The 12,861-nt window shown below is 42.5% G+C and overlaps 1 protein-coding gene across 14 annotated transcripts in view; it reads left to right on the top strand.

Annotated features, from left to right (window-relative positions):
- Positions 1-454: 454 nt before the first annotated feature.
- MAGI2 (membrane associated guanylate kinase, WW and PDZ domain containing 2) overlaps positions 455-12,861 on the top strand; it is a 726,830-nt gene continuing 714,423 nt past the window's right edge. For 13 of the 14 annotated variants that reach the window (XM_040685423.2, XM_040685432.2, XM_040685217.2 and 10 more), the window contains exon 1: positions 462-1,041. In XM_040685423.2, coding sequence (XP_040541357.1) covers positions 741-1,041 — 301 coding nt within the window. In that variant the 5' untranslated portion in view covers positions 462-740. Of the gene's footprint in view, positions 1,042-12,861 lie in introns of all 14 variants that reach the window. The other variant, NM_001396254.1, reaches the window with a different exon arrangement.

Raw genomic sequence — 12,861 nt, forward strand, 5'->3', positions numbered from 1 at the left:
GGCAGGCCGGGCCCAGGGAAGCCCTGCTGGGCCGGACGGCGGCGAGGTCACCCCGGATGGGACCCGGGATCAGCGCAGCTCAGAGGGCTCGAGGTGTGCCGGAGGCGGGGAGCAGCGGGAACGCCAGCTCGGCGAGAGGCCCGGCCGGGAGGCGCTAAGGGGCTATCGGCGGGCAGGGCAGCCCCCGCCACCTCATCCCCGGGCTCCCCCTGTCGGCCGGGGCCGCTCCGCGGGTTAGCGGGGCCGCCGGGCCGGGAGCATCGAGCCGCCTGCCCACCCCCCGCCCGGCCGCTCTCCGCCTCCTGCCGGCCGTGCCAGGCAGCCTCTCTCTCGGCCTTCACTACCGGGTCAGGCGAGGAGGGAGCGCCGAGGCAGCGCCCGCCTCACTCCGCCGCCGCCGCCACACTCCTCCTCCCCGCGGCCGTTCCCTCCCTTTTCCCCTCCCTCCCTCCCTCCCCGCTGCCAGTTTCTCTACAACTAGTACATCCACACGCAGGGTCCCGGCCGCCGCGGCTGCCATGGATATCAGCTAAAGCGCCGGCAGCCGCTCGGACCGGGCAGAGAGGCGCTCCCCGTCCCCGCTCCGTCGCCCCGCGGGGCCGCGGCACCCGCCCCCCTCGCCGGCAGCAGCCCCGAACCTGCCCCGAGCGTGCCCCAGCGGAGCCCCGGGGGAGGGGGGCAGAGAGAGGGAGGAGAGAGCGGCAAGCAGAGCGGGAGTCGGGCAGAGCATCCCCACGGCAATGTCCAAGGGCTTGAAGAAGAAAAGCCACTGGACGAGCCGAGTCCACGAGATCGTGATCGTGCGGAACCCGGAGGGGCAGCTGGGCTTCGAGCTGAAGGGGGGCGCCGAGAACGGGCAGTTCCCGTACCTGGGCGAGGTGAAGCCCGGCAAGGTGGCCTATGAGGGCGGCAGCAAGTTGGTGCCGGAGGAGCTGCTGCTGGAGGTGAACGAGACCCCCGTGGCCGGGCTCACCATCAGGGATGTGCTGGCCGTGATCAAGCACTGCAAGGACCCCATCCGCCTCAAGTGCGTCAAGCAAGGTAAGGCGGCGGCCGGGGGGCCGGGCCGGGTCGGGGGAAGCGGGGGGCGGCGGCCGGGGGGGAGCAACTTTGTTGCGGCAGTTTGACTTTCCCCCACCCGCCGGCGGCAGCGGGGGGAGGAGAGCGGCGCTCCGCCGTGCCCGCAGCCGGGCGAATTAAATGTGCGTCAGTGACAGCGCTTCGCCATGCCGCTGCGAGGGGACGGGGGGGGCCGCGCCGCGGGGCCGGGCCGGGCCGGGCCGGGCGCCGCTCCGAGGCTGCGGGCGCTGCCGTGGGGCCGGAGGAGCGGGCGCGGTGCGGAGCGGAGCGGGGCTGTGCTGCGGGGCGCTGCCCGGGGACGGGGAGCGGGCGGCGGGGCGGCGGCCTGAGCGTGCCGCTGACGGAGGAGTGGTTCACCTGAAGCCCCGTGAGAACGGTCGCCCGATCCCGGGGAGCCGGGGGGAAGCGGGAGGGAGAGGCGGGGAGAAACTTTCTGGAAAGAACTCTTCTGCTTCTCCAGTTTGCGCTCATTTATTTTTGAGTGCTTGTATAGCCCCCATACATTTCCAGGAAAGTCAATAGGTGCAGCAGATGCTGTTGACGTGTTTGTTTCAGCCTCTTCAAACTCAGCCGAGTTGCGGTAACTGCGAGTGAGTGCGTGCGGTGAGGCTGCTGCTGGCACAGCCCCGCGCAGCGCAGTGCTGGAGCTCCGCTGGGAACAGCCGCGTGCCCTCGGACCGGCGCGCTGCGGCGGCTCTGTGCGGCTCTGTGCGCATCCCCCGAGCGCGCGGCTCAGCCACGCACCGAACTCGTCCCAAACTTGGGGATTTCTGTAGTGGGAAGGTGTTTGATCTCATTCATCAGAGGTGTGCGTGCTCCATAGCGACAGCCGGTAGCCTTTGCTTGGAGGACATAAAGGCGTGTTAATTTTGCGATTTAACTTCCTCGTTTTAATGGAAAATGTGTTGTTTAAAGTGGCATTTGTGACACTTCGGAATGCTTGTAAGAAATGCCAGTTATTAGTTTATCCGAACACAGCAAAATTCATAGAAAGTTTGACTTTCAGGCCTTCAGAATGCGCTTTAAGATATATCCACTTGCCTACGTAAGGTCAAATACCTTAATAAAGACGTGCTGTGTTGTTTTCTTATTGATCCTTTTGGGTAAGTAGTGAAGTATGTTGCAGATCATATGCTGATAGTCAGAAGATGCAAAGAGGCATAATAGTTGATGTGATAAGTGGAGAGGAATATAACAAATTTTGTCTTGGGATGTGGTGTCATCTCTGGGTGCCTGAACTCCAGGAACCTGCTCTGTAGTTGCCTCTCTTCGTGAATTTTAGTGTGAGAGGTCTTCCAGCATCTGGATTAAAAGAAGCAGCAGTAGAACTGTCAAGAAGACAAGGGTTTATTGTCTGCTAAACTATTTATGTTCGTTCTTCTTTGCAGAAACGCTGTAGGTACTAATCTGCACTAATGCCAACTTCAGGTTACGATGGTATAATACGTCAGTCAGTCTCTGTCCCACCTCCTCACTGTTCTTCAAATATTTCACTTCAAGTCAAAGCAATCCCAAGTGATTCATTAATATGTGTACCCTTAACACAGATGTCTGTCATACATGAATTAGGGACATTAGTCAGGCTGTGGATTACTGCAGGTTTCCTGAATGAGACTAGGAGAATGTATTCTAAATGCCACCTAAGTTATATTTAGGTATACTGTAGTAGTATATATATACTTCAGCATGTTCACACACTGCACTTGATGGGAGTCCTCCAATGCCAGTCAGATAACTGCATGTTTGAAAATGACAACTCTACATAGATCTTTGGACTGAGACTTACTGGTTCGAATGCTGTTTCTTGTGCTCCAGCATCCCTTACTTTGCCAAAGGGAGAGGCCTTCTGGATCCAACTTCTATATTTAAAAAAGGTCAATGTTTGTGCATTTAATCACCTGACTCCTCCTTCAGCGTAGTTCAGTCTAGTCGCTGCACTCCTTGGTTAAAAGCACAGACAGCAGACAGTCACGTTACTCACCAGGATAAATCCCCAACAGTACTTTGCAGGAGTGTGTAGGAGAGAAAAAGCTGGGCAATCAAATCTTTATGTTTTTATAACTTTATTCTCGTTTTAGTTATAAAACACCTTCAGTGTGCTGGAACAAGGTTAATGACTCCATTATCATTGTTTCCGCATAATTTATCAATGATACCCCTGTAAATTAAAATAGTATGACCTTGAATGCACCATGTGACAGGACTGGAGCTGCTCCTACAGAGCTACCTGAGTATGAAGTCACAGAGACAGACGCGGAGGTAGAGCGCTGCTATTTATAATGGGGTGCCTACAAGACTTATTTGAAAGTTTGGATTGAAATCTCACCTGTAGATGAAAGCAAGGTCTGGCTGATTCAGTTTACAGGTATTAATGTAGTGTAGGAAGTACAGGAAAGAAAGGTACTTCCATAATTTTTTATTATGTTGTGTTTGATTATACACTACCATTTCATCTTTTATTGCATTGAGGGGTGAAATACTTCTAAAATGAGTCCAGTGGAATGTTGCTGTTTTATGGGAGCTAAAAGTGTTAACTTAGAAAAAATAAACTTATGAAGTAGGAATTGCCATGTATTGTGAGAAGGAGTAAACATCTTGAGAAACTAATTAGCAGTTCTGTGATGAAATCCTCCATACTACTCTTGTAAGTGTGACACCCAATAAAAACAGTTTAACACAGGAAACCATTGCCTGGCTTTGCACTGAGAGAAAGCATTTTGGAACCATTATTACTATTATTTAAAGCTAATCGCGAGAGTTCATAGAAAAACATTTCTTGAAGACTGTTTCCTTTTTGTTGTTTTATTTATTCATTGCAACCTACTTATTGTGCTACTGTTGGCTAAATCAGAGGTTCTCTTAAAACGCATTGGGTGAAATCTTGGCTTTGATGAAGTCAGTGACAAAACTGTCCTAGACATCATATAAAGGAGACAGGATTTCCTCTGTAAAGGCCTATGTGTTTTTTAGGATATACTCCTCCTGTGGCAGAATTTTGTACAGCAATCAAATCAGCCAGGTATGTTTGCAAGTTTTATGTGTTTTGAACTTCTGCTTACTCTGGTGAAGAAAAGATCCTTATGCTATCTGAAAGAAGTACTCATTTTCAATTGTGGTCGATTTTACATGTGGGACATTTTAGATTAAGTGCTATCTTCCCACGGATGCACAGATGCTTGGTTGTAAAAGTAATGTGTTAAGGAAAGGCATCCTAATTTGGATAAGTAATCACACTAAGAATCCTATTAGGAGCAGCTTTGTCTCCAGTTCCACTCTCTAACACTGCTGTCTCAGATCCGTAGTATCTTTCTTCAGTAGTTCCCATCAGCAGGCAGTGCAGGTCTGTGATGTGCACAGACTGCAACTCAGCTTTGCTTTTAGTTTAAAGGGTTTCATGAACTGCCAATTCAACTGTACTGCATAAACCAGGTTCTTTATTCTTTGTACAGAATTATAAACTTCTTAGCAGAATCCCAACAGAGGGGCTGAAAACATGGATTTCAGAACTCAGGAGTAATGCAGCACGTTTTGTCTTGTCACTGTTGCGTGATACACCTCTTCCTCAAGGACAGTGCTTTAAAGGTAATGAGTAGCCCGATGATCTAATTGAACAGTTTGATATACTTATAGAAGTAACTAGGTAGTTGTGTTGCCATGTGGAATTAGATAGTGGATTCAGTAACACTGATACTTTATATTGACACTTTTTATTGTGTCTTATTTGGCTCTAGATCATCAAACTTTGAGCATCAACTGTGGCTCCTTGTGCAAAAAGGGTTTAGTACACATAGTGCAATAAGGGACTTGGCTTTTTTTATAAGTATTTACTTTTTAATTAGTGCGTCCGTGAATTTTGTAATTAAAACCGACCTTACAGTTAACTGTTATTTTCTTTAAGTCTCTGAAATGCCTTTCAGAGAAGTATAGTCACATAGTTTCTTTTTTTTTTCCATAGTGATACCCTGTGTCTGTAAATAGCATGTCAGCTGGTTAAAATGTTAGTAAGTTCCCACAGAGCTCTTCATACATTTCTGTACATACTGTTATATTCTTAAGATGCTTACTTGGTCATCTAATTTCACCAGTAATTTTCTCCATTCATTAAAGTATGATATGTATGCAGATTATCTTTTTTTTTTTTTCTCCTCTTCTCCCTGGATGTCAATAACTGCTATCTTCTAAGATGTGAACATTGTATACAACTTCCCTCCCTAATATAAATAAACAGTAAGCTGCATGAGTTTCCCAAATAAAAATCACAGGTGTCTTGGAGAGAACAAACCCAAAGAACTATTAAAAACTGCATGGCTGCGTTTCTGGTACAAAACACAGTGATATTCTTTGGGGAAAAAAAAAGAAAAGAAAAGAAGTACTTCAGACCTACTCCTTTTTCCTACCTTGTGATTTTTCACGTTTAACTTACCCTAGAAATTAAATTGGCTTCTTCTTTTACCATTACTTTATGCCATTCTTATGCTTGCCCATCTAATTTAAAGACCATTCTAAATGGCTTCTGACTCATATGTATCCAGTGATTTATTCTTCATCTCCTTCCAAAAGATAGTGATGTTTCATGGCAGGAACTCTGTGTCCACTGGCAATAGAATTACATTCATCTGTCTTTTTTCTTCTTCGAGAATTACAAATGTGCCATTAAAGGATGGGGGTATGACTTTGTTAGGGTATCATTTCCTTGAAGAAATGAAAGAATTAGAGTACCTTGATTAGTTTTATTGAGTAACACATGCTTAAGTTCATCTCATACAAATCTCATCAACAGACCTGTCCATCTGTTGATACTCTTGACAAAAGTACTGGTATGAGTAAGTAAAATTGCATCTGACACAATGTGTACGACACATTATGTCTTACTTCATACATGCTTTCAATTCACCTGCATTCATTCAACATTTGATGAAAGACATGGATTCTGAGCTTTTGCTTTCAGCGCTCATGATCTTTTCCTCGTTCCTTACAGATGAGGAGCTACTTTCATGACAGGAAAAAGTTGATTAATTGTTCATCTACATTTTATTATATATTAATGTGTGTACATGGAAAAAGTGTTCCTTCCAAAGGGACTGTATATGAGGAGGTGGTCATAACTGTGGTTCAGGAAGGATGATGGAGGTAGGATGCTGCAGCAGTTGTGGCAGCAGATGTTTATTGTCCTTCTGTTCCTCCTAGCAATATAAACACAGGGATTTTTGTTTCTCTCTAGTGAGTGTGAAGGTTAGGTTCTGCGGACAAAATGGTATACCTTGACTATACTAACAGTCTGGAAAGAAGTTTTCTTCTTCCATGTATCTAACACATGTTTATAAATATATCAGTGTACAACATCTATGTTGTAGGTTGAGAATGCGTAAGACATTGTGTAGTAATGTTTTTAGGAAGTAATTTCACAATGATTATTGTGGATTTCTGTACTAATTTAGGGGATTCTTCATGTAAGTTTTGATGCATCTATGTAATGTACTTAAAATGAACTTCTTCCTTCTGGTGTCCAGTCGATGCACAGTATTATATACTATTTTGCGGTAGAAAATAAAGTCATCATGAACTTTGAAATATGATTGAATAGACAGATGCCTACCTAAGCAGGTGCGGTCCATAGTGCAGAGTTTGAAGGTATTGATTTCAGTAGCAAAATGGCTATCTCTCATTTTCATTGCTGAATGTCACTGCAATGCTGGCCTTAACTGAATTTTCTAAAATAACCAGGGCTGTGAGCCCGAGTCATTTTCTGATCTGTGGAATGCACAAAATGACTCTGTTGTTCACAGTATTTCTTCTGCTCGCCTTATTTGTTTCAAATTAGCTTTCTTTCAACCTCCTGGAAATTTACCAGTAAGAAGAGAGAATTCTTTCTCGCCAGCCATTTGTGTTACTTTCCCAATCTAAGTTGAGGCTACCACAGTGGAAAGTGAAATGGCAGAGAGTAGCAAAAGCAGAGGAAGAGTGTGAAGGGCTTTAATAAAAAAGAACTCGATCTAACATTTCTGAAGTGAACAGAATTTTTCATTAGCAATTGATAATTTCTAACAGATTTTTCTTACGGTTTTAATGCTCTTAAATTGTTAGTCTAAGGTTACATTTATTCAAACTTCCTATCCATAATATGTACTTCTTACGAGATACTTAGTTGACAGAAGACTGTTTGTATATATCTGCCACATATTTCCCTTTTTACAATGTGTAAATCACGAATGCATTACTTCTGCATTCTCAGTCAGTGAATGCAGATGGCTTGGATGCAGGCAGATTCATCAAAAGGTATGTTGTGGTCATCATGGCTCTTCAGTTGTCTTCTCATTTATATGTATTATTACTATTAATATCTGAGTAATGCTGTTTCATTTTGCCTATCAACTTCAGATGTTTCTCCTGGAGGTCTTGGATTAGTTCCACAACACATGAGCTCAATAGAGAGGGAAATAAAACAAGGTACAAAATGGATGAGGTAAAAGGTGAAAGAAAAAAGTCTCAGGAAAAAAAAGTCAAGAGATTATTTAACAAAATCATTACTGTTTTTAGAAGCCACATTTTCTGTCTTATTCAAGAGAGACTTTACAGCCTGGGGAAATTCTCCAATACTGAGAAGTCAGTGCTGGGACTATATTTCCTTGGTCTGCCTTTGTTCCTCAAAATATGTTGAAATCTTAAGTTAGGCTAAAGCTGGCCCTTTAAAATCTCTGCAACTGACTCATTCCAATGAATAGTTAGTATTCTTTCTTCTGTACCTGAAATCATAAGTTGTTCTTAATATGTCTGTGTTTACATCTGAAGAGTTCACTGAAGTGGGGTAAAACAATGGTTCTCCTCAAAAAACTGCCAAGAAAAACGTGTTCAAAAGGAATACTCAAGATGACTTTCATGTATATGTGTGTAGCAGTCATAGAATTATAGAACAGCCCAGGCTGGAAGGGACCTCGAAAGATCATCAGAACCAACCTTTCATAGGAAAAGGAAGTCTAGGTCCCATTTCAGGAGATCTTTTTCACATATAAGCTCTTATAATGTACTTTTTTTTTTTTTTTTGCTTGTTTACTTTATTATAAATTGAGATAAATTGCATTGAATATTTTCTACTGTTTTACTTTCACATGGATAGTTCCTTAAGTAATACTAAATGAAATGGCTGCATTAGTTTCTCTTATTTTCTTACAAAGTCCTTAGTGCTTAATCAGCATAAACAAATGTTATGTAAATCTCTCATGCTTCCAAGATGGTGCATTAGTACAAACAAGGATTAGACTCATTATTTTAATTCTGTATTCTTCTGTTTTATCAGAGTAGTTTTTTCTGCTTCAAAGTACTGCAGAGGCCTGTTGCAGTTGGATGCCTATATGCTCCTGCCATTTGAGTGTGATCCTTGCAGAACTGGGAAAGGCAGCAGCTGTTTAACTCTTGTAGTAGATTGGAGCAGGAGATGAATACCTCTTCAGTCTATCATGTGCTTTGGTTAGGCTAAGTGTAATTATCCCCTAAATTTAGAGCAGAACTACTACACTGTGCTGCAAAACTTGCCTTAAAACTCAGTTGTGCCAGGATGCGAACAATGCACTTGACAGAATTAGGTGGGATGCTGTTTATGATGTTGACAATGATTGCTTTACTGGTATTTCTGATTTTTCTTTCAGTGTGGGTTTGTTACATGACTGTTGTCATTTCTAAAAAGTTTGAAACCTTTTGGTGAGCAGAACTGCCTTCTAGCATGACAATTTCAAGTTGGGAGTCTCTTGTTTCTATGGCAATGTAAGTTTTTATATTAAATGTATAGTTAGCCATAATGACTTTCTTAGCAGTAGTTATTGGACACATTCTGTGTCATTTTAACATGGGATCTGTAGCTCTATTTGGCAGTATTTCAGTCTTAGTGATAGAAACTCTAAGTTAGATAGAATCAAGCAATAGAATTAAGAGAAAACACACATTTTTAATGAATGTGAGGCTTCTGCTACTGGTAGCACAAGTCTGTTTTCTCAGTCTTTCTGTTACAGCCTCGGGTAGAGAAGACTGAAAAAACCTTAGCTATACTGCATATAGGGAATATATTTCCTGAACAATTTAGTTCTTCTTTTTATCTGCTCCATTTACTTGTGCAGGAACATTTCTCTCCCCATAAACTTCTAGAAGAATTACTGGAATTTCTGATAAGCCAATAAGAAGTGCTTTTTCAACACTCATTCTGTTTGGTCATTTTCCAGTGAAAACAGCATAAAAGACTTTGGGAAAAGAATGCAGTACAGTGCTGGAGGTTTTGTTAGGAAAAAGAAAGTGAAATCAGGATTTTAATTAAAATTAAAATTCAGTAATTAAAATACCAATTAAAAGGTCTTTTGGTTTCATACTTATACTGAGTTTTTATGTTATGCTTATGGTACTTACGTACTAAAGTACTCTTCAGAACAGATGAATCCATAAAATTTAAAAATGTCTCCTGTAAGTATATGTGAAATATTGCAGAGGTTTTGTGTACAGTTAATCTGACTTGAAGAAGTATAACAGCTGCTTTGCCTCGATAGAGATTGATATTAGTGTATGTGTTTGAAGAATAATGAAATTAATGTTTCTGAATGTAAAAGTTGGAGAAACAGAAGGTATTTGTTCTCTTAGGAAAAAGCAGATTCAGTTGGGATCTGCTGGCTCAATATTAAGTAGATTACTAGTAAGGAATAAGCAAGTTTCTCATCAGTAGCTATAGGAACTGGCTTCAGTGAGCTGCAGAATTCCACCCTTTGTGTATGTGTGTTGAGGAGACTGGTAAAGTGATTTGCAGCTCAGACATTAAAACAGAAGTCTTCACATATATCTCTCTAGACACTAATATTATACTTGTTATTAAACCATCTGAATAGCTTCCAGATTCTAAAAATCTTTTACAAAAAGAGCTTATTCAGATGTCTGCACCAGGGACTTAACCATGTTGTCTCAGCCAACCTCAGTGAATTTCAGTGCAGGGAGAAAAGTAGGGACTACATAAAACTTGCTTCTGTCTTAGGCTTCCTGATATAGGCTACTAGATATTGCTCTTGAAAACTCTAAGGATGTTGCTGGTTCCTGCAGTGGTAGTGATTATTACATCATGTGTGCTCTGTTTTTGTGGGTTTTATTTTAAGTCTGTCTACCTTTTCAGAAAGGATCCGTCTAAATACATATGGTTTACCAATAGAATTGGCGTTATGTTTTTTCAATGCAATTGGAAATTTAAGTAATTTGTCCTTAACAAAACTTTATCACTCAAAGCATTAATGCTATTAGTGTGCCAGGACAGAAATCAGATCCCACAGAGACAGGTACTGCAAGCGAAACAGTCACTGCTGCTATGACTTGATAGAAACTGATGGGACACAGCGGGTAGGTGGGAAGGGATAGTGAAATGACTTGCCAAAGATCTCAGATCAATCAAGAGCAGAAAGAAGAACCCTGCAGTGTGAGTTAAGTCTATGCAAGCAGCATTGCAACCATGTAAGGACGTGAAACCCAAATGTAGTGTAAGGCAGAGCAACCTGTCCTCTTCATTTTGAGTTTCTGTTGATTGCTTGAGTAAAATATTTTTGTAGGCCTTTACATTAAATTCCATGACAAATCCCATGTAAACCAGGAGCTTTGTCAATAGCAAAGAAGCAAAACTGTGCAAAGGTTTGTACAGAATAGAAGGAATGTTGTCTGCTAAGTGAAATGTGTTTCAGAAATATATTGGAAGTGGTAAAGTGTAGGAGACCAAATAATATAAAATTCTGTATTTTAATGAGATATTTGTGTTTGTGGCAGTGCTGGTTGGACATGAAGGGGCACCAACCACATAGTACCTGCTCCCTGTGAGGCCCTGCGGCCACCACGAGGCCTCTCCTCAGCTCCTCTGCTCTGGGCTGAGCAAATGCAGGGACCTCAGCTGCCCCTTAGCTTCATATGGTTAGTGGTTGCACAGTCCTCTAATTCGTCAAGATCTCTCCACAAGGCTTCTCTAACCTTGAAGGAGTCACCAGGTCCTCCCCATTCAGTGTCATCCACAAACTTACTTAGCATACCTTCACATTCTGTATCCACGTCATTTATGAAAACATTAAAGAGAACTGGCCCTACAGTGAAGCCCTCCACATCCTCCTCTTTCAGTGCTTGAGGCCCATGCTGTGTTAAAGATTATTAGTGAGGGATCAGAGTAGGATTTTACCATTTACAAACAACTCAACTTAGCTCTTGCGGAATCCACCCTCTATTTCAGGAGAAAGCAGTTGCGTAACATTAATGATTACATCCAGCTGAGATTCTGCAGTGTGGGTTTTTTTTTTTTTTTTAATTTCCTTTTATGTCCAACAGTACTTCTAGGATCTTTAACCAAAACTGGCACAATCCAGTGTACTATGTTGTCAACATGTGTACTGATGAAAAGGTTCATGTCTCCTTTTGGCAACCACATAGCAGTACTGCTCACTGCATAGCACCCTTCAGTGGGTAACACATTATGTAGTTAGTCTGTTGGAAGTTTAATATTGATGCTGATTGTAAGCATACTATTGCCCAACATTCACATTATTAATTAATTGAGCCTTTTTACAGGTACAGTCATTCGTAGGACAAAGAAACAAAGGAAACTTTGAAAATCTGATGTCTCTGGCCTGATAAAGGGCAGCTGGTTTGCAGTACACAGCAATAACACACAACTATTTAGTACTGAAGATACATAACATTCTGTGTGGTCAGTATCACTATGGAATACATATGATAAGGTAGAGTTTGGCCTAGGTAACTAAGTTAATTATTTGTACTCCTAAAAGAAAAGAAAATTGCATCATCAGAGGTCCAAACTGTACTTGACAAAATAGCACTGGGATCATTCTCCAAAAGACCATCATCCATTCTTCACTATCCTTAATTCAGTCTGCACTTGGACCATGCATACATTCCAATAATACTTGCGACAGCAGGTGAACATATAGTGTTTGAAGGTTGCTAAGGACATCCCGCACTGGAGAATACTGAGCTTTTTTTCTTCATTATGTGTGTGTGTGTGTGTGTATGTGTATGTGTGTGTGTCTGTCCCACTGCCATCAGAAGGATAGGGCAGACAAACGGGCAGGCTCTTAATCCGACTTCGAGTCCATCCTGTGGAGCAAGTCTGTATAGTAATCTCCAGTGCCCTTTGGTGTAGGACTACACCTGGTAGGAATTCTTCCACTGATATCTGAAAGATATTCTTCTTTTTTTATTTTTCTCTCTCCCAACAGAAAATAGAGCCAAGTGGCAAAATGTTGAAGTTTGTATTTTCTGATGTTTCTTTCTGAGTTTAGTTACATCTGCCTAACTTGAGAGCAAGTGCTCTCTGCCACATTGCTAGACATGGATTATACTGAGAAAAGAGAGCCATCTACTCAGTCACCAACTAGTAGCAGCTTTTAAGTTCCTCTTGGGAAGACTTCCTATCAAGAGCTGACCACATCTTATCATGTTTATCTTCCAAGATCTGATGGATCACAGAACTAGTGTGGCATTGCTCTGAGTCAAAAGTTTATGCACATGTTTATTCATATTTTGCTAGAAAACAGTGTTGTGTCACTGCTGAGAGGCAATTTTTGATCAAATCCAGGAACAGCTGAACAGCCTAGGCTCTGTGTCCCTATATGCCTTTTTTTTTTTGCTTTGTTTGGCAGCTACCAGTACTTCTGTCTCCTGAAAACAGCCCGCAGTTAGGAGGGGTGGACTTGCAATGTATGATTTACACAAGAGCTTATCAGAATGGCAACTGAATAGAGAGGGGAAAAAACCTCTAAAAACAAA

Source organism: Gallus gallus, chromosome 1 (assembly GCF_016699485.2).
Source record: "Gallus gallus isolate bGalGal1 chromosome 1, bGalGal1.mat.broiler.GRCg7b, whole genome shotgun sequence".
NCBI lineage: Eukaryota > Metazoa > Chordata > Aves > Galliformes > Phasianidae > Gallus > Gallus gallus.